A 21297-nucleotide genomic window follows, 5' to 3' on the forward strand; every position below is an offset into this window, starting at 1 on the left:
CCTGAGTACAGCTGATTCCTAGGCCAACACATTCAAAAGAATGTCTTTCCATGGATAACATGATTTTCAGAGGAAAGAAATCCAGTGCTCATGTCTCACATTGAAAGCTATGGAGCACACAGTGTCAAGCCTGGGAATGGTGCAGAAATGCAGACATGTTTCTCTTCAGAAAAGAGCTGCCTGGAGACAACGTACCATACAGGACGTGTGCTTACAGTGGGCAGCAGAACCAGGAGCATCTCGTGGTGGTGTTGGTGGGATGTAGCAGCTCTGTTCTATGTCTGCCAGAATGCGCAGTGCAAAATAAAGTATCCCATTAAGCATACATTTAATGGCTGCATTTCTGTACAACCCACACACTGAAATACATCATGCAGGAATGAGCCTGCTGCCTTGTTCAGTGTTTGCTAAACCTCAGGACTGAACGTGACAACCTGAAATGGAGCCAGCAGGCCCAAGGGCTGGATGCAAAAAGGCACTTCTCTGATTGAACTGAGTGGGGACTAGAGAAAGTGGGTTTTGCTACGTACCCTACTCAGCAGGTGTGCTTTTAGCAGCACAGGTGCTGCCCATTTGTTAGTCGTCAATTTAGAGCAATGGGATCTGCATCAGACCCTGCCACGGGCTTGCTGTGGGTTCTCTGTCTGCCAGGTTTGTCTTTTGTACATTGAATTACACTGTGATGAGACAGGACCCATCCCACTTGTGTTTCATGCTGCTCCTAGCGCAGCTGAGCCCCATTTTGGAGCAGTAGCGTGCCATCACCCCATAGCCCAGGGCTTGCATGACTACAGCCAGACAAAGTGTGGATTTGTGGCCAGACTGAGTGTAGTTGGCAGGAGTTGGGAGGTGTCATCCCTCAGTACTTGGACCCAGTGAGGACACCATCCTGAATACAGTGTTCAGTGTTGGGCTCCTTGCAATAAGAAGACATTGAGGCCCTAGAGCATGTCCAGAGAAGGGCAACTGAGCTGTGAGGGGGCTGGAGAATGAGTGTGATGAGGAGCAGCTGAGGGAGCTGGGGTTGTTCAGTGTGGAGAGGAAAAGGCTTTGCTCACAACAGAGCTCTCTACATCTGCAGAGGGTGCTCTCTACAAATGCCTGAGAGGAGGTTGTGGTGAGGTGGGGGTCGGCTTTTGTTCCCACATAACAGCAATAGGATGAGAGAGAATGGCCTTAAGATGTGCCAGGGATGGTCCAGGTTGGATTTTTGGAAAAGCTGCTTCTCAGAAGGAGTGGTGCTGCAGTGGCACAGGGGGGTGGTGCAGTCACCGTCCCTGGAGCTGTTTCAGACCTGCGGAGATGCGGCACTGTGGCACGCGGTCAGTGGGATGGGTTGGATCTGATGATCTTAGAGGTCTTTTCCAACAGTAATCGTTCTGTGATATTATGGAGGCAGGGGCTCTGCTGCCAGTCTGGCTTGCCCAAGGGAGAGAGGGACCGCACTAATGAGCAACAGCCCTCAACATTTTGGCAACGTGCAGAATTTTTGGTGTCCTCCTGAGGAGCAGCTCAGCCGCAGCTCATCCTCAGGGATGAGGGCGAGAGGAGGAACAAAAGGCGATGGCTTCCCTCAAAGCCAGCCCCCAGCTCGCCCCCTCCCTCCTCTCCCGGGGAGCACGGGGCTGAGACAGCCGAGGGCTGGAGCCTCCCCGAGGAAGGAAAGCCGGGGAACCGAAAGGCGGTAAGGGGAGGCAGGAGAAGAGGGGATGCCTGAAAAAAAAAAGAAAGACAGGCGGAGGGGGCACAAAACGAGGGAGCGGCACGGGCTGGGGAGAGGGGAGGCCGCGCCGTCCCGCCCCGGGGAAGCGGCTCTAACATGGAGGGAGGAGAGCCGGCGTCGGGGACCCACCCCGGGGTGGCCCGAGGGGAGCGCGGCGTCCGCCTCGGCCCTCCCCGCGCAGCCCCGGCTGGGGGCGGCTCCCCCGTCCCGCTGCAGCCCGGAGCCGCGTCCGGGGCGGTGAGCGAGCGGCGAGGGCGGGGATGCCGCGGGCCGGGCGGGAGGGCGAGGGATGGCGGCGGGGCCGGGGGGCTGCGGGGCGCAGCGGGCTGACCGCGGCGGACGTGAAGGGTGCGGGCGGACGCGGGGGGCGAGGGCGGGAGCCGCCGGTGTCTGAGCCGGTCGGAGTTGAGGAGGCTGAAGGAGAAGAAGCGTGCCGCAGTGCGGGGCGGCGGGTGGCCGGGGAGGGCTCGGTGCCGTCCCGGAGATCGGACGTGCCCTTGTGCCGGTGGTGCGATGGAAGGCGACGGGAGGCCCCGCGGTCTTCCGCCGTAGGGCTTTTATGCGGAGAAAGAGGTGCTCTGGAGCGTCCCGACTGAGAAAAGCGGTGTATCCACGGAGGAGATACAATGACTCAACGAGACCCCGTCCCCTGCTCTGTGTCCCCCAGCCGCCTTTCCCGCTGTGAGGTGCGTGGCTGAAGGCGGTCGGTGGGAGATGAGGCCCGGAGCGAGGGGCTGCGAGGCGACCTGCTGACCCGCAGCCATCGTGGGCAGCGCCGGCAATGGGGAACAGCGGCTCGGCCGTGAAAGTGTGCGCCGATCACCAGGGAGGCATCAACTGGCTGAGCCTCAGCCCCGACGGGCAGCGACTGCTGACGGGCAGCGAGGACGGCACGGCGCGGCTCTGGAGCACGGCCGACAGCCAATGCCACGGCCACTTCCAAGGTAGGCGCTCTGACCTTCTCCTTACCGCCTCTCTCGCTCTCCACGTTACTTTGTCCCTTTAATCATCTCGCTTTCCAGGTGATTTTTATGTAGAACCTCTTGGCCCAGAGCTCTGGGAGGAAACCTTGTTGAATAGAACCTTTTCTTTTTCCTCAGAGCTTTGTCGCACGGATGTGTCAATCGCTGGAGTTTTGAGTTCTAAATTGGTTTTGCATTTGTAACAGAATCTGTTGTCCTGAGGCTGACGTTTGTATAACTGAGAGAAAAGCTTTGCAGAAAGCACAGCCGTGCAGGAACCACACTGGGGCCAAAGATTGGTTGTATCCTCATTCACTCGTGTTCTTACTCTCTTAATAAAGCAGAAAACCAACCACCCAACTCTTGCATTTGGAATTTCTCATCCTTTCTTCTTTCAAAAATTAACATTGTTGGGATTTTTTTGTTTGTCTGCTTTTTCTTTTTTTTTTTTTTTTTTTTGTATTGTCTGTGCCCCCACATCCTGTGTCTCCTGGAAGACTGACTGCGTTTGCTTAGGGATTAGAAATCCACTTAAAGCAACAATTAGCTTTAAACTGGGAAGATAAGTATGCTGGATAGTATTCAATATGTGGCTTGTGAACTGCTGGTGTTTGGGGTAGGCTTTAAAGAAGGTTGGCTAGATGGTTTGTGAACTACTGATCACATCAGCTAACTCTATGTATGTTATGTTTATGTTCTTATGCCACTCTTGTGTAAATTCACATTGAAAAGCTGTAATTACTGATAAACCCATATCTAGAACAGTTTCCAGCTTGTACCACAGCATAACCAGCAGACTCATGTGGTGGCAGACCATCACCAGACCATCAGCTGGACCTTATCTGCCACAAGGGATTTGGACAAGCTCTGTGTAACTATTATCAGTGCTTAAACTCTGACTGACAGACTGAACTGCAGTGACCAAAGTGCTGTTTTGGTCTTCTAAGAGTGGGGTTGGATGCTGCTGCAAGAGAAATAATGCAGTTTGAAACCTGCCCTAGAGAAGCTGCTTTGAAAGACTTTCACACAAACGTGTGAGGCTGGGGAGAGTTTACATGCAGCCTATATATATATATATATATATGATGAATTTAATTAAAAGAAAAATGAAGGCCGTTTGTGTTTGGAGCGTGGATTCTGATGTGCTGAACACTGAAAGGGTTTTCAGTCATGAGTTGCAATAAAATGACTTTTTTGATGTCAGTGAACATAAGTGCTTTACTGGGCAGCCTGCTTTCCCTCGGTTCTTTAACATCTCTGCTGTACAACATTCTGTTTTCTTAGCATCTCTGTTTCTCTCTCTTTTTAATTACATTTGTCCTTTCTATACGCAAGCATTTAAATCACATTCAGGCCTACTGGCTTCAGCCAGAGTCTCTTGGGACGCTTCAGAAGAATCAGTTCTGGTCTTGAAATCTTAAAGTCTAGATGTACAAATCCAAAGGAGTGTAAGAACGTTCTGTCTCATCTGTTACCTTGATGGGTTACTGTATAAATAAATCCTATTCCTTCTTTCTGCATCATTTCCTGAAGGTATACTGATATCCTGAAAACTGTTTTCACTCATGTTATTAGTCACAATGGGGAAAACACTGGCTGACTTTTTACCAATTATGCTCTTTTGTTTGCATTTCATTCTGCTTGGACAATGAAACTCAGCTTGCTGGTGAGGCTCACGTCTCTTCCTTGTTTCATAGTTACGTGCTTCAGCTTAGGACTGTTTGTGTCCTGTCAGTCAGTGGGCTGTAGTGAAATGCAGCCTTTTTCCTGACTTTAGAAGGAAGCAAACACGTTTCTGTATATAAAATGGATTAACAAACCTTTTTTTTTTTTTTTTCCCCCCTTTGTTACCAGTTTTAAACTGCAGTAGTGCAAATGTTATTATACTGACAATAGTTCAGCTCATCATCTTTTGATACAGCTGAGCTGCCTGATGAGAGAAGCAGTACTGGTGTACTCTTGCACTAAATCTGTGTGACAGTGAAGGTGGAATTTTCTCCTGGTAATTAAAAATGCTATTTTACACAAATCCTTCAATGTGAAGAATGGGATCGTGCATTTAAAACTAATCTGCCTGTTTTCTGTGCTCTTAGTCCAGCTGAAGGGCTCACCCAGTCCTCCCTGCTTGGGGGCACGATGCTTGAGCTGTTATTTCTGCTCTTATTCCTAGGACACGAGAGTTACATCACCTTTTGCCACTTAGAAAACGAGGCTGCCTTCACATGTAGTGCAGATCATACCATTCGAAAGTGGGACGTGGTGACAGGCCAGTGCCTGGCCATTTACCGAGGGCACACATCCATTGTGAACAGGTTGGTTCCATAGAGTTCCATTGTGTTCCCGTAATCTCTTATCGCGTAGATTGTCATTTTGCTGCAATTTTCCATGACTACGCTAACAAAACGGGTTGTGTAAGCCTTTGGGTGCATGCTCCACGTGTTCTGTGCTGTAATGAGAAGTTTTTCCTAGCAACAGTGCTGACATATCCGTAGACAGCAGATAGGAGAGGGCTGAAAGGCACATGGCAGGGGAATTGAATCCAGCACCAGCCATGAAATTCCAGAAGAAATTGTTCAATTGATAACAGATGCTTTTGATAAATAGATGTAAAAACATCACGTCAAACCTTTGAGTCACTGAGGGGGATAAAGTCAGGGCTGTTTCTGGAATCACAATTCCTCCTTGTGCAAACAAAGTTTGTGTTAATCTGATTGTTCGTAACTGATAGGCTTGTTGATTTTTGAAGTGCCTCTTAATAGTTGGGATGGCTTTATTTAATGGAGCAATCAGTCAAAGATTTATTTTCATTATTTTTGTTGTTGTTCATTACCAAACTCAGAGCACAAACGGTGTGTAGCTGGATGCTGTAAATAGTTATGAAGGCTGGCTCTGCCTGTGTTCTGGCTCTGGCCTGATTTTGCTTGAATCAGCAAGTTGGAAATGTGTTCCCTATTCATCTGTCTTTGTTGCCAGTTTGAAAGGTTCCAGAGGACCAAATTCAGCGTATAAAGATGATGTTCCCTATTTCCAGTTTAGAAACACAGTCCACAGAGACTGTGCTGTTGTCTCTTAAGTGTTTGTGCAGCTACACTTCATTATTACGGAGGCCCAGCAAGCTGAACTCTTGAGTTATAGTCTCTGATTTGCTCTTTAGTTCTGAAATAGGGTTAGATATTAGGAGAAGTTTTTCACACAGAGGGTGTTGACACACTGGAACAAGTTGCCCAAGGAGGTTGTGGATGCCCCATCCCTGCAGGCATTCAAGGCCAGGCTGGATGTGGCTCTGGGCAGCCTGGTCTGCTGGTTGGTGACCCTGCACATAGCAGGGAGTTGGAACTGGATGAGCATTGTGCTCCTTTTCAACCCAGGCCATTCTGTGACTCTATTCTATGATTTAGGCCGTACCTTTGCAGTGCTCAAAGCTGCAGTGCTAAAATATCCACACTGGTGTACCCGAATAAAGAGTCTTAGTTTTCAAAAGTAAAACAGAGATGTGTTTGGTGTGGTGAAAAAAGAAAAAAGTGTGGTTATAAATAACGTGTTTTAAACAGAGAGGCTCAATCAGAGGTGTATATGTTGAGTTCACGCTACTGTTTCTAGCTTCAGTGTGCTTAGCATTGAAATCATTACAAAAATAAAAGGTAAAAAGAATGATACTGTTAATATATAATTCTTTTTTTTTATTATTATTATTATTTTTTTTTTTGCAGGATCCTGGTTGCCAAAGACTATCTGTTTAGTGGCTCCTATGACAGGACAGCCCGCTGCTGGAGTGTGGACAAGGAGAAACAAATCCAGGAATTCCGGGGCCATCGGAACTGTGTCCTGACTCTAGCTCACTATTCCTCCAAGGACGTCCTTGAAGAGGAGGAAGAGGAAGAGGAGGAAGAGGAGAGAGTAAGCAGAGACCTCCTGGTGACAGGTAGCACGGACTGCACTGTAAAGGTCTGGTGGGTGTCCAGCGGGCGCTGTTACCAGACTCTGCTGGGACACACTGGGGCTGTCTTATGCCTTATACTTGACGCACCAAACAGGGAGCTGTTTTCTGGCAGCACGGACTATACCATTCGAACATGGAATATTGTTACTGGTGAGCAGCTGAAAGTGTTCAAAGAGCATCAAGGATCGATAATTTGCCTAGAGGTAAGAACATAGAAGCTCAGGTTGGAAAAGACCTCAAAGATCATCAAGTCCAACTGCAACCTAACCATACTACCCTCACTCTAACTAACCCTAAATCACGTCTGTGAGCATCAAATCTGAATGGCTTTCAAATGCATCCAGGGATGGTGACTCAACCACCTCCCTGGGGAGCTTATTCCAGCTTAACAACCCTTTCTGTAAAGAGGTTTTTCCTGATATCCAACCTAAATCTCCACTGGTGCAACCAAGAGCCATCCTAAGGAGGTATCTGTCTCCTAATTTGTGTGAGTCTCAACTGTCTTTTCACTCACAGAGAAGCTCTTCTGAGACATGCTGTAAATGATATTCTTAACCATTCATATAATAACAGAATAATTGTGCCCTGTGATCTTGGAACAGCGCTTTCTCTAAAATACGTCATGGTATCCTCTTGGCTTCCATTGGCTGTCCTGGTCTAACTTCTAGCTTAGTATTTATTTAGGTACCCCTTGGTCTTGAAGTTTATGTGTAGGGTGTGTTGGAGCACTCTTCTTCTGAGTAGGGTTGTGCACATTGGGCCACCAGACTTTGAAGAGAAATAACCTGAGCTGTTGGTGCAACAGAGCTGACGTAGGGATGGGTAACTTAAAAAGGGAGGAGTAAAATTCAGAGTAAATCAGATATCCAATGTGAAATTGTGAACAAGTGATGATAGGAAAGCATAAAGATGGAAGAAATCCTGCTGTTAAAACTACACACACAGACATAAGATGAGGAAAGAAAGGGAGAAGGAGACAACCAAATGAGAGAATGGGCAAGGAAAATGGAAAAGAGAAGTAGAGCCTGGGGGAGAGAATTGGGAAATAGTGAAGGAGAAGGGAAAAAACTTAATATGACTTGAAGAACTGTACCTTGTTTACTGTTTGTGGTATTTTTCTGGTGAACATTGCCAAGTTTATTAACATTGCAAGGGAGGGAATGGATTTAGGGAGATGAAGAAGACAAAAGGGAACTATGGCATAAGTACTTGCCCATTCACCAGGCAATATTAGTGGAATATTTAAAGAAGGTGTATGATGGTCTGTAAGTTAATTTCAGGTCAGTAAACCTAAGTGCTTTTAATTAGATGCGTTGTATTAACTTACGCAAGTTGTTATTTGTTTTTTTTTTTCCACTATTCTTCTTGTTTATGTAACTTCTTTTCCTTTGCAGAGGCTACAGTATATATTTTTGATAGCTGTTCAATAAATGTTGCATCTCTTTCTAAAGAAGATAGTCACAGCTGACACTAGCAGGCTGAAGACCCAATAGTACTGAAGGAATTCTATTTTCCTTTCTTTTTAGAAAGGAAAAAGAACCAAGTTGTGTTTCCCTGGAGTAATGTTTGTCTTGCTTGGGTACATTCTCAGATTGTGGTGATGCATTTTGAAGATGCTCAAGTAAATATGTTGCTGTTCTTAGTGTCACGCTATGTTTTACTGTTTAATTGCAACCTTTTTTCAAGACGCAGATTGGCAACAACAGAGCTTGCTTTAATTTAATTGGGATCTTGCTAAAATTGTTACACAAAACTGGCTTGACCCTCTCCCAGAAGCCTGGGAAATTCAATTACACTCTTTGAATGCTCCAGAATGAGCAATGCTTCCCTCCTTGCGAGCACAGCATTAAACAGTGGTTTTAAACAAACAGAACTTCTTGTAGGAGAGAAGAAAAGCAAAACCAACACGTCTCTTTGGAAAACCTGAACAATTCAAAGTAGACAAGTCTGTTGCTGCCTAGGCTGTGCTGGCAATGATCCTGGCCAAACCCTCAGCCCATAGATGTGAGTAACTGGTAGCCATTTGCTTTTCCAGTCATCAGTTGATGGCTGAAGCTAGAGGAGTCCAGCTGGGTACACGCTGCCCTAAAACTTACCCCAGCTTAATCACTTGCTGTAATGCTGTTGAATAGCTTTAGCCTGTCAGTCTTTCCTAATTCCTCGCTCTTCCTTATTGGGTTCAACACTAGCCCTTCTGTTCCTCTTGGCTGCCTCTCAGCACAGCCCACATGGTATTTTCGTTCTTCTAGAAAGGGGTCAATCACAAGAATCCATACAAAGATGTTGCAACAGAAGGGAAACTTCCTGAGCAGAGGTGTGTGCAGTTTTCTTGTGTTTTGGTTTTTGTTTGCTTGGTTGCTTTCTTTCTTTCTTTTTTTTTTTTTTGCTTTGTGTTTCTTTATTTTGCTTTTGATTTTAACAATTTTTTTTTTTTTTCTCTCTCCAGGAACCTTTGGAGCCTTCTTTGCCCAGGGCTCCTTTGTGGCAGTGTCACAATCTGTGTCAGTGAGTTTAGTGTAGTATTTTTCAAACCCTGTGTCCGGGAGGACTTGGAGGTGGTTGTGAGTCACTAACAGTAGCCAGCAGACAGCTTTAATTGTTGGCAGTAGCTCAGTTTCTTCAGAGCGTGAGAGTGAGCTTCTAATTACACCACATTTTTACTCCCTTGTCCTGGAGGAGCTGAGCTGGTACCAGCATTTAAAGGTAGCTGTTACCATTCTCTAGCTGCTATACTGCTTACGTGGAGAGACTAAAGGGGTAAAAAAAAAACATTTTCAGTATATCTATGCAAATAAAGATTCCTAAAGGAGGCTGGCCTTTCAGAACATTTGAGAAATGGAGTTTGGTGTGGTATCTTATCCCAGCCAGGACAGGGAAAGTGTGACTACTAAGACTGTACCTTCCCCAACTTTAAAATGCACTGTATTAGCAGGAATGCTGTCAGGATGCTCTGAACTGCTGCAGGTAAGGTCTGGGCTGGTCTGGCCAGCTTCCGTGACTTTCCAGTAAATACCATAGCATTTCTGTAGCAGAGAATGGAGCTTAGGAGAGCCTTTCAGGGCAGGTATCCATAAATAAACCCATGATTTCCCTTCCTGCATGGCTGGTGAATGAATTGCAAAGAGATGACGGCACAGTCGTGTTCTGATTCGGAATGCTCCTCATTTGCTCCAAGATCCTCTAGGTACTGTTGCCATCCAGCATACGTTAGAGGAGCCTGAATACTCTGGCCTGGCATGGAAGGCCAAGAAACAGCGTTTGGCTTTTGCTTTCCCTTTTCCCCTGTGCTTAGTGATGATCACAGACAACAGTGAGGAGAATGAGCAGTTCTGATCTCCTGTGTGACGTGTCCTGCTGTCCCAGGGCTGAATCACGGCGTGCGGCCTGCTCTCACAACAGCTGCAGGTGCCAGCTTTTTGTAATGCCAGTCTTCCTTCCACTGCCCCAATTCAGCTGACAGAAGCTTTGCCAGTAGACTTTCTGTATGTGAGGTGCCTTGGCAGGCCTTCATTCCTTCCCTCACGTCGTCAGGCAAGGTAACCATTGGTGCAGCAGCCAGAACTCTTCCCTCATGCTTCTTCTGCACTGCGTTTCTAGCTTGGCAAGCGAGGGCCAGCAGCTGCTCTGAGTGCTCTCTCTTCATGTAAGAGCCAATGATGTGATTTTACAGGAAGCAATGGGAAAAAAGCAAGGGTGGGCTGAACGTAGTCACACAGCTCATTCTATTTCTTCTACTCAAACACTTCAGGCCCAGCTAAAGACCAAGGTTTGTAATTCATAATCAGACCAACAATTCCCCTGAACAGCACTGCCTGCGCCAGGCTGAAGAACCCTGGCCCAAATATTTACTTGTGTGTGTTATTCTAAACGTCTCCAAAGTGGTTTTGCAAACTGTTTACAAGGATTGCTTTGTCCTTTGCTGATTGTTCAGACCGAGTATTTATCAAACTTGTGCTGCCAAAAGCTGGCAGAAAGAAATGATCCAGCCTGGTATTTAGCTTGGATTCTATAGCGAACATTCTTACAAGGATGAGAATTGCAAAAGGAGTTTTAAATGAACATGAGTGGGCAAGGACTTGCTTCTGGTTTTCCTGCAAAAGATCCTTTGTTGGGAACATTCCCCTTCGTTGTCTTTTAAAGCTGGCTAGAAGAAAAGAATGCTTTGAGCAAACCCGCTGCTTGAGCTCCATTTATACGCTTAGCTATTGTGATTGTGGGGAAGGATTTTTTTTTTTTCTCATCACACCAATGAAATTGTGTGCACTTATGGGTAATTTGTTTGTTGCGTCGTTCATCACAGGATGAGTTAGGGGAATCTGAACGTGTTCAGCACCTTTAGAAAAGGTGTGTGTTTTAGTGCTTCTTCACTGCAGTGAAGAAGCTGAAAAATGTTCTCTAGCAGCCAGAGCACGCTCTAGATGGATTCTTAGTTTTAAAAAAAAAACAACAACAACCACCAAAAAACCAAAACAATTTCTTGCTCACAGGGAGTTATTTAGCTTGCTAAAATGAATGTGGTTTGAATGGGATCCTGAAAGTCTAACTCAGCGGAAGGCTCACATGGATGTAACTTGAGACTGCTCCAAGTTGGTGATTTCTAGCTTGGGAGCAGCTGCGAACAGAAGACCCAGCTGACAGGTTGCAGGAGCACTGACCCCTTGTAGAGAGAAAGCTGGCAATTGGAAGTGTGCTGATGGGAACTTGCCTTCTTGAGAGCCTGCTTGAGCACAGTGATCTGCAGCAAGATGACGTGCCTGTTCCAATTGCTGAGCTAGTGGCCTCTCCTTGGATGAAAGTTAAATTGCCTTATAGCAAAGGTTAATTGAAGAGCAAAGTCCGTTTCTATAAGCTGTAGGCTGAATAACCTGCTACACAACCCTTTTGCTGACTTTTTTTGGCATTCATGCAGGTGGAAATTGTCTTAAGCTGCTGCATGTGTTCAGCTCAGCCAAGCTCACAGAGCAGTAGGGTTGTGACTGTCTGGAGAAACCAACCCTAGCTATGCTTCTTTATGTGAACTGTGGCATGTCTAGGGGCTGTGACCAACATCAGGATTAAATAAAACAGGCAATATTTTATGGTGAAACTTGTAACTACTTCAGTGTTTGCAACTTTTGTTTTGCCAGTGCTGTAACTCGGCTGTTAAAAACCAAAGTCTGACCAAACTTTGTCGTGGAATAATACATTTCCAGGACATTGCTGGAGGACTGAGACAAATGTGCCTCGTTCTCACGTCTCAGTGTTTCATCTGGTAAAAAGCAAAGTCCCTCAGCACAATGAGAGAAATGAATAGTCCAGAATTAAAGCTATCAATGCGGTGATTTCTTTCCCCCCCCCATCTGGCTGAGGCTTTAAAACTGGTCATCTGATTGTCATCAGCTTTCTTTATTCTTTTGAAGCTCCTTGGGTTTGAAGTATCAGCACAGCTCATTAATACCCAAGTGCAGATCTGTTGTGTGTTATCTGTTCTGCTCCAGGTGTCCTTGCCTTGCCGTGCTTTTCCTTGTCAGGAACTTCGTTGGGCAGTGATCCAAAGTGAACAGAGCACTCAGGAGCCAGCCAAGGAAAACACAGCTCTGGAAATACCAAGTTCTCTAGGCGTTTGCAGATTAGAATATGTAACTATTTCTACTGATGGTTTTTAAACCAGGATTTGACAGGCTTGGAAAATCTGTTGGGTGAAATTTTACCATTTTCCTTCTAAATTATAAGAAAGTTAAATTCTTTGATGAGAATAGGACTGGCGTTAGAGAATTGAGTGTGGGTTTTGGAACTCTGGAGATAGAAGGAGGAAAAAAGGCCTGGTAGTTAGAGATGGAGAGTTTGTAAGTCACAAGTATTGGCTGAAAATGTCTGCCCCTGAATGCCCATGCACAAAAATGGGTCTCAGCACTGGGGATGCCTTGCTCCCACCAAAGGTACAGCTTAGTCTTGCATTCTGGTGAAGAAATTGTGCTGGGAGCTGATCTGCTGAGCCTAATGTGTTAGCAGGGATATTTAAGCCAAGGAACAGCAACTGTGGATGCTTCCTAGTGATAGGACAAAGGGAAATGGCTTTAAATTAAGAAAGGGTAGGTTTGGATTGGATATTAGTGAGGCACTGGCACTTCTGCCCAGAGCTGTGGGTGCCCCATCCCTGGAGGTGCTCAGGTCCAGGCTGGATTGCTTTGGCAACCTGCTGTGACCAGCCAACATGGGGGTATTTGTGCACCGTGTCCAGCCTTAGGGAATTGAGAGCCAGGCCTGCTGTGTCTGCACTGGGAGATAAATGCATCTTTTGGATGCCAGTTCTGCAGAAAGCTCTGGAGTCAAACCGCTGATTTGACGTGGGTTGGATTGGATCGGTTCCTCTGTCTTGCTCTTGTTGGTGAGAATCCCAGCTGATTTTCATACACCCTCCTGGGCTCTGTGCACTGGTGCTCATCACAACTTCCCTGAGGCATGTAATGCATCCTGTGCTGTGGGATCCTGGCAATCAGAAGTTACAGTGCTGCAAATTTCAAGACATTTTTTAAAGCAGGGACTTGAGATGCACTGTATCACAGTTCCCCAGCTGTGAAGTAGAGAAGGCATTTATTTTATTTTATGCCATACAATGCGAGTGCCTGCTCATCAGGTGCTTGGGCTGGGGGCACTGCCTGTGATGATGATGATGATTTTGACTAAATAATAGATATCTGAAGTGCTGTAGCTTAGGTTGCAGCTGTAACCTAGATCTGTTAAGATCTGATCAAGTGAAGCAGGAGATATTTCATCAAAACTGATAGTGATGGTGCAGCGGAGACAGCCATCCTTGTCTGGGGGGCAAAGAGCCACTTTTAAGGTGTGATTTGCTTCGGACATCTCCGTTAGGAGCAGACCTCAGTGGCTGTAAGGGGCTATTTTAGCTGTAGATACTTACAGCAATTCAGATGAGGCGATGCCTGCATCGTACCACCAGCAGTAGATCTGATTTGCAGCTTCCACTTGATCTGATGACTGTCATTAGATTTCTCTGCTAATAGCTGTTCTGTGTTCTGCCTTTTAAAAAACCCATGGAAATGAGAGGCAAGTGTGACAGTTTGAACATGTGGCAGACTTTGCTATTGGCTTTGCTGCAAGCTTAGTCTGTGACATCCAATAGATGGTTTAACATGTTCATGTTTCTGTTTCTAAGCGTTGCTGAGAATCCTTTGCTCCTCTGCTTAAACTGGGGAGTGGGAGGAGGGGAAATAAATGGGTGTGTTAGAGGGCAGCTTGGGTGGCACCGAGACTTGGGGCTTAATGAAGAGAGCTGCCATGCTGCCAACTCTGCAGGTCTCCATGCATTGGAAGCTTTTATGGTTCTTATGCTCCCGGTGGCATAAATTATCTGAGTAGCCCAGGTCACTTAATATATTTTTAAATCTAGCAAGAAAGAAAACCTAGGCAAGTGCTGCTGTTCTGTTTCATTCCAGCATTTGCACACCCACTTAGATGTGGAACTCAAGCGGCGTAACCTAACGTTCCGGTAATGCTGAATGGCACTGACCTGCAGGAGGTTGTAACTCCGTGTTTTCCCCTTCTTCACTGAGTGTGTCAGTGGGAGATGTCTGAAACAGAAACGTGATGACTTGGCCAGGAAAAGCCCAGCAGGATCTCAATTCAAAACAACTCTTGCATTGAGCTGGGGCCATGTGACAATGTTTGTCATGCCCATTCAAGTTGAGCCCGGAAATGAAAGGTCAGGTTACCTTCCTCAGGCTAACTTTATGGCTCTCGGTTTTGTTAGCGCTGCTGGCCATTCCTTCTCTTTCCTCAAAGAGATGTAGTATTAATGCCATTGCTAACGCAGCTTGAAAGTAATGGGATGTGACATTTCAAAGTACTGCTGACTTTTAGCAGCTGATGTGTTTTACAACCTCTTGACGTTCAGCTGTGAAAACTGCCCCATGGGCCAAGTTCTGCTCGTTTATGATGCCTTTCACAAATGACACCTTCTCAAAGTGGAGTGGAGATAGGAAAGAATGGAAAAACATTTAAAGCTTATGGAAACGGAGTGCCAGGAGGAGGGATTGAGGTTTTATAGTGCAAGGTGTCACCTGAAAGTGACCAAGAGCAACGCCCAGGTCCACTTGACTCATGATTGCTGTGAGAGTGTGTGTTTAACTGGCTGACACCATCATGCTGCCTTCAAATGGCATCTGCCAGCCCAGCTCTCTGCTTAGGGAAGTATACAGAGCCATGCAGAATGGTACCTGCTCAGAGACCATAATTGCTTGCCCTTGATAAGCATGAATGCAGGATTTCTCTTTGCACTGTTGAGGGTTTCCCTGCAAAGCTGCCAGGCTCTGTGCACTTCAGATAGGCTGTTGCTGTATCCTGGCAAGTTTTATAGTACTACACAGGTCTGTTATATTCTCCCTGTCTCTCGTTCCCTTCTGCAATCATTCCTTTTGCCATTCTCTGCTGTGTCTGTGTGGAAAGGAAAAACCCCCCTCTCTACCATTGAGGAAGAGCTAGTGTTACCACATACTGACCTCAAGCAGAGTAATCCTGCTATATTCTGTTTATCATAGAATCATAGAATGGCTTGGGTTGGAAGGGACCTCAAGGATCATCAGGTTCCAACCCTCTGCCCCAGGTAGGGTTGCCAACCGCTGGTTAAAACCCAGTTGTACTTTGCAGGAACTACCATTTGTTGTTTTTTGAGGCCGTTCAGACAGAAACTGACTTCAGATGAGTCAGCTCAATGCAGTGCTCACACCAACATGCCTAAGAGACTGTTGCTAATGCTTTTTTTTTTTTTTCTCTTCCCTTCAGCTGGTGAATCGGCACTTGTATTCAGGAAGCGCAGACAGGACAGTGAAGTGCTGGTTAGTGGACACTGGGGAGAGAATCCAAACGTACAAGGCTCACAAACACAGCGTTAGCACTTTGAAATACCACGCTGGGATCTGTAAGTTGCCTTTCCTATGTTCAGCAATCCCTTGTCTCCTTTCGGATGTTTTGTCTTTGATCGAAGATTGTTAATAGAGAATGCTGCAATTACAAGGCTTGAAAACGTGTCACTTTTTTCAGCTCCAGCTTTTTTATGTTCAGTATCAAATTTGCTGCACTGTTCTGTGTGAGGAGCTCAGATCTTCCCTCCATTTTGACCTCCTTCTTGCAGATGAAGTACTTGCTTTATTTATGTTACGAAGGGAAGTGGCTTAAATCCAGAACTGTCTGTACGTTGTTTGCATAGCCATGGTTTAGCCTCACCAGCCTAATTTCTGTCAGCCTGCTGCTCTTGCTGACAGCAAGTGCTGCTGCTGGATACACTGCCCTGTGCCACCCTCTGCTGCCTTGTCTGTACTGTTAACAGACTGTCCCAAACCAGAATCATTTCTCAAATCCTCGCTGCTCTATCCAACAGGGTTTCTGTTTGGACTCTGACCATCTCAAAGACTCATTTTGCACAAATTGTTTTCCCTTTTTCTCTCCTTCTGCATCCTGAAACTGCCTTTCTGCTGCAACCGAGTGTTGCTTACAAATGCTTGGGACTCAGCTTCACTGCTTTCAATACTCCTGTTAATAGAGTTATCTTTGTATAGCTCTCTCTTGTTGACATAACATATTCCAGCCAAAAAACTGCTCTTTAAATCCCTTTCTTGGCTGGCTTTCCTTCTGCATGTCAATCTCTGCTCTTCCACATTCGGTTGCAAGGCTGCATCTCTGCTTTATTCAGCCCAAACCTCTCAATGCATCATCTCTGTCTTATTCTGACACTTGTTAGACTGGATGCGTCTTCATTCAACTTCCCAAGTATTTCTCTCTTCTAGGTAACAGGAGTGGATAGTCTTAAACTAATCTAGAAAGCTGCAGCACTTTTCTGATCTCAATTTCTGTACTTCTGGCTGGGTGGTGAGGCACTGGAACAGGTTGCCCAAGGAGGTTGTGGATGCCCCATCCCTGCAGGCATTCAAGGCCAGGCTGGATGTGGCTCTTGGCAAGCTGGTCTGCTGGTTGGTGACCCTGCACATAGCAGAGGGGTTGGAACTAGATGAGCACTGTGGTCCTTTTCAACTCAGGCTGTTTTATGATTCTATGACCAACATGTAACACCAAATGAATGGTTGCTATTAGGGCCTTAATATCCCTTCTGATAAATGATGGGTATAATGGTGATAAACGGCTGACAAATGTGAGATAATACACATTAGAAAGATACAAAACCAAACATTATCATCAAGCAAAATGACTGCTCTAGGCGAATGCTGGCCTGATCCAGTGAGGAATCTGTACTGAGCAGACAGCAGGCTGTCTCCTTCATTAATGAGATGCTCAGAGCTGCTTTTCAGGCTGTTAGTACAGGCTTGACCAGAGTCTCTAAAATCACTGTAAAGAAGGTTGGGCTCAAACACAAGTTTCATTATCTGATGCCATTTCCCTCCCCTTCATCCCTCTGCCGTGTCTCTGCCATGCAGATACGTTATTTTTCCATAGCTCTCTTTCTTAAAACGCATTTGGTATTACAGCATTTAGTCAGACCTGCGAAGAACATCCTGATAGTGTGATAGAAGTGCTCACAGTGTTATTTAAGATCTCACTTTTCGATCTAAAGCAAAAATGCTAAGTGTGTCAAACAAGGAGAATTTATTGCACTTAAAGAGTAGGATACGTGTCATGGGAGAATGCTAGGGATGTGTCTGAACATAGTTTAGATATATTCTGATTCTAACTGAGCCATCAAATGATCAGAATGTGTTTCTATTGGCTTTGCTCAGTATGTGTGTGTAGTTACAAGCATGGGGAATGTTACAGCTGTTCTCAGTTCCATTTACTTAACGATCTTATCATGGTTAATTCTCTCCTACAGTACATACGTGGTCATTTAAGATTTAATTCAGTTTATATATATATTTTTTTCCTGTACCAAGTCTCCAAGGGAACGTTCCAAACCTGCCCACTCTCCCAAGATGCTGTGAAATTTAAGTTTAAAAAAAAAAAAATTGCTGACATATATACATATTTGCTTGTTTGCTTCAGAGATGTGTCTATATAATTTAAATACTGAATCTGGGTTATGTCAGCAGCTCTCCCTTACAACTCAGGGCTGCAGGGAGGCTTCCTAAATCTGGAGTGACAGTTCAAAAGGTGGAGGAGATGTCTGTCGAGCAAAGTCGTGATAGCTGGAATGAACTGACAGCAGCATGGTGAAAGAAGCTCTTAATTGCTTCTTATTCTCTGCATGTGTGTAATCTGTTAACTGGAAAAAATTGTGCTGTGCTTTTGTGTTGGTACTGGTCTGCAGAACGGGATGAGTGCTTTTTCAGGATTGTGTTGGCCACAGACTGCATGCAGGCCCATGTAAAATGAGGCTGGTTTTTCCATATCCAAGTGTTCCTTACAGGTGTACCCAGGAGGAAGCCAGCCTCCTGCTCTTTAACTTGGGGTTGGAAAGCTGCTAGCAGGAGGCTGCCTGTTCTTGTGTCTTCTTGTAGCCCTCCATTTGCCTCTGTACATTTCTTCACATCTATTCAGGAATCCAGTGCCCAGTTTCTCCCAGAAGATGAGGGATCTGTTGTTTTCAGGCATTGCAGTTTTGCAGCTGTCTTTCTGCAAAGATTTGAAGTGCAGAGAGCAGTGAATACGTTGCTTTGTGCTGTTCTGACATTTTTATCTGTAGATAAACTTGAGGAATCTGAGGCAGGTGCAAGAAAGCGGGTGTTCCTGGAAGCAGTTTATAACCCTTAAAGCACACAGGTGTTCCCCTTTGAGGGAACACTGCAAAGATATGGCCTGAATCATAGGAGAGAGTCATAGAATGGCCTGGGTTGAAAAGGACCACAATGCTCATCTAGTTTCAACCCCCTGCTATGTGCAGGGTCACCAACCAGCAGCCCAGGCTGCCCAGAGCCACATCCAGCCTGGCCTTGAATGCCTCCAGGGATGGGGCATCCACAGCCTCCTTGGGCAACCTGTTCCAGTGCGTCACCACCCTCTGTGTGAAAAACTTCCTCCTAATATCTAACCTAAACCTCCCCTGTCTCAGTTTAAAACCATTCTTGGTGTGTTTCTGAATTGGAGTGAGCTGTTTTTATGTGGCTGCTCCTGTCAGGCTGCGTGCTGAGCTGTGTGCTTGTGTTGCAGTGTTCACTGGGAGTGGTGATGCATGTGCACGAGCCTTCAATTCCAGGAGTGGTGTCCTGCAGAAGATCTTCCGAGGACACAAGTTCATCATCAACTGCATCCAGGTGGGGAATTTGTCACTTGTGCTTTCATCTCTTGTGTTTCATAAGAACTGTGCAGCAGTTGAGTGCTGTTCTGGGATAAGATGAAATGTAACAGATGCAAATATCCCCAGTGTGAAGGATAAGCAAAGCCACAGAATGAACCCCTAGAGGCAGTCCTGTGTCAGCGATGGGAGGCTTTTCAGGTCAGGTTAGACAAGCATTCATAAGAAATGCAATGACAGAGACATGTAGGGGCAGGGGATGGACTCAGAGAGCCCTTCCAGCAGGAGGCTGAGGATGGCAAGGATTTGCAGTACTTTGTGCAGAATGCAAGCTTCTTCCTTATCCAAATAGAACAAATAGAGCATTCAGCCCCTTGCCCCTCAGATATGGTATCCCTTCACAGAGAGTCTAGCAACTCTTTACTGCCCTTTCTAATCTTAGTGAGGTGCTAGTGCTGATTACCCTGTTCTACCCATTATATTAAATACTATATGAAGTGTTGCCTCCCAGCATATAATTTTTTCTATAGGTGTAACAAGGACAGAGAAGTTCTGTGTTGCTGTCTGCTGCACCTCCCACCAGACAAATGGAAGAGTCTCTGCTACAGGGTTAACGTTTTTCTGAAAGCTAATCCAGGTCCTTAAAAAGGACTTGTTCATGGTCTTGACTCAATGGGCACTGATGTTTAATGCTAAAAAGGGAGAAAATGAAGGGAAGGGATAAGGAGAGTATTCCTGTTCTCATCCACTGCTCAGTGATGCACATTTTGATGGTGCCTCAGTTTTTGTCTTCAAAACCAGCAATCTGAAGCTGGCACAGAAATGCCTGGCTACAGCCTGCTCTGACACTTAGGAGTTAGTTCTCCATTGCTCTTCTGGTGGATGTAAATTATGAATAATGCTTGCTGCGTATATTTTATGGCTCCATGAAATGGCTAAGAAATGAGGCCTGACTTGGTAATGTCTCATCACACTTGAGCAGCTTTCGTGATAATTTATACCAGCTTTTGGAATGAGCTATCAGGTCTAAGTGTCGATTCAGGCTGTGTTTGCTCTGATTCTGGAGTCTGATTATGAACGTTCTGAGCTGTAGCTTGGCATTGTGTGACCCTGTTGTTCCAGATCCACAACGAGCTGCTGTACACAGCCTCCCATGATGGAACACTGAGGATCTGGGACATCCGGGGAATATGCAAGAGAAATAAGCGGCGTTTGAAGAAGGAGAGGTGCGTCCAGGGCAGGAGCTCTCAGAAGGGAAGTCTGTCTCGTCTCTTCAACAATAAGGTTGGCTGTATGGTACAGCAAGAAAATGGGGAACACGAGACTGTTGAACTAATGTGACTATCCACAATAGACTTTCTGTGAGTGACCAAAGCTGAACCTTCTGTTTTCTGCACCGCTGTCTATGTGCAAGCCAGAACTTGGAAAGAGATGGGAGACTGCTTCGCTTGAAACTGTTTAAAGAGCCAAAGTTCTCTGTGGCAGTCAGATGGACTCCAGTCATGTTGCTGCTCACGATGACTCAGCTGAGCAACACTAGGGATAAGAGGGACTGAGCGTGGATCTGATGATGTATCAGCAGTGTGGCTGTGTCATTAAAAACTTTATTTACAGCTGCTTTTTTCCAGTTCTCCCTGACATTGAGATGTTGCACACTTCCACCAGGCTGCAATCTGACAACGACTGTTTGTACCTGTCCCCACTGCCTTCTCATATGCCCTGAGTTCAGCTAAACGCCTGAGCATGGCAGTAGCAAGGAGGTTGTAGCATTACATCTGGCTCAGTGGCTATGCAATACACCTTGCTTGGTTCTGTGTGGCCCTTGGATCCGTGTGGGAGTTCCAGTTGTGTTTCACAGGGAGTGGGTGTGAAATATGGGGGGGAAGAGTTACTGGAAAGGTGTTGTCTTTCTTCCTTATTTGGTTATGCCTGGCCTTGGCTTGCTAGCAGCAATGGGTAAGCAGTTGAATCCAAGAGAATTTCTCCCCATCTTTTTCCAGGTTCATCCCTTTCTGATAACCACTGAGCTGTGAATAAACAAAGGTTCTTCTATTTTTCTATTTGCAGGTATAACCCTTTGTAGAACCAGTACAAAAATATCTAACCACATGTTTTTATTTTTATGGCTTTATTTATTCTGTACTACAGCAAGATAGCAATGCTGTAACTCTTTCTTAGAACAGACCAATAAACATGTGGCATCCATAACTGCCTGTCTTGCTTTTATTTACTTCTCACATAGACGGAATTTGCCTGTGGGTACACAGCAGCAAAGGGTGGATGGAACATAGAAAAACAATATACACTTTGGGAACCATTTCCCTTGCTACTAGGGCTGCCCCTGGGGCAGGGCTGGTGTTGGCTCTGTGTGCTCCTTCCCTCTACTGCTGTGTTTTGCTTATGATGGCAATGCCTGGAGGAAGCCAGCAGCGGAGATGGATGGGGTTGTTGCAGGCAGTGTGGGCTAAGACTCTGGGGTTAAAGCCTTGAACTA

General features: G+C 45.8%; 1 protein-coding gene across 5 annotated transcripts; it reads left to right on the plus strand.

Moving 5' to 3' along the window:
* Positions 1–1560: 1560 nt before the first annotated feature.
* Positions 1561–21088, plus strand: WDR86 (WD repeat domain 86). Of its 5 annotated transcripts, none has more exons than XM_031607912.2 (7): positions 1561–1684; positions 2391–2667; positions 4856–4997; positions 6396–6828; positions 15407–15542; positions 18719–18822; positions 19926–21088. In XM_031607912.2, exons 2-7 carry the CDS (start codon positions 2505–2507, stop codon positions 20142–20144), a joined length of 1197 nt encoding a protein of 398 aa, XP_031463772.2. In that variant the 5' UTR covers positions 1561–1684; positions 2391–2504; the 3' UTR covers positions 20145–21088. The 5 variants fall into 5 exon arrangements, with proteins under 5 accessions (XP_031463772.2, XP_089999307.1, XP_089999308.1 ...); XM_090143181.1 differs by lacking the exon at positions 1561–1684 and adding an exon at positions 1889–1960; XM_090143184.1 differs by lacking the exons at positions 1561–1684; positions 19926–21088 and adding exons at positions 8875–8939; positions 9072–9130 and having other exon boundaries at positions 2008–2667; positions 18719–18827.
* The last annotated feature ends 209 nt before the right edge of the window (positions 21089–21297 follow it).

Source organism: Phasianus colchicus, chromosome 6 (assembly GCF_987193195.1).
Source record: "Phasianus colchicus chromosome 6, bPhaCol1.hap1.1, whole genome shotgun sequence".
In the NCBI taxonomy this organism is placed as follows: domain Eukaryota; kingdom Metazoa; phylum Chordata; class Aves; order Galliformes; family Phasianidae; genus Phasianus; species Phasianus colchicus.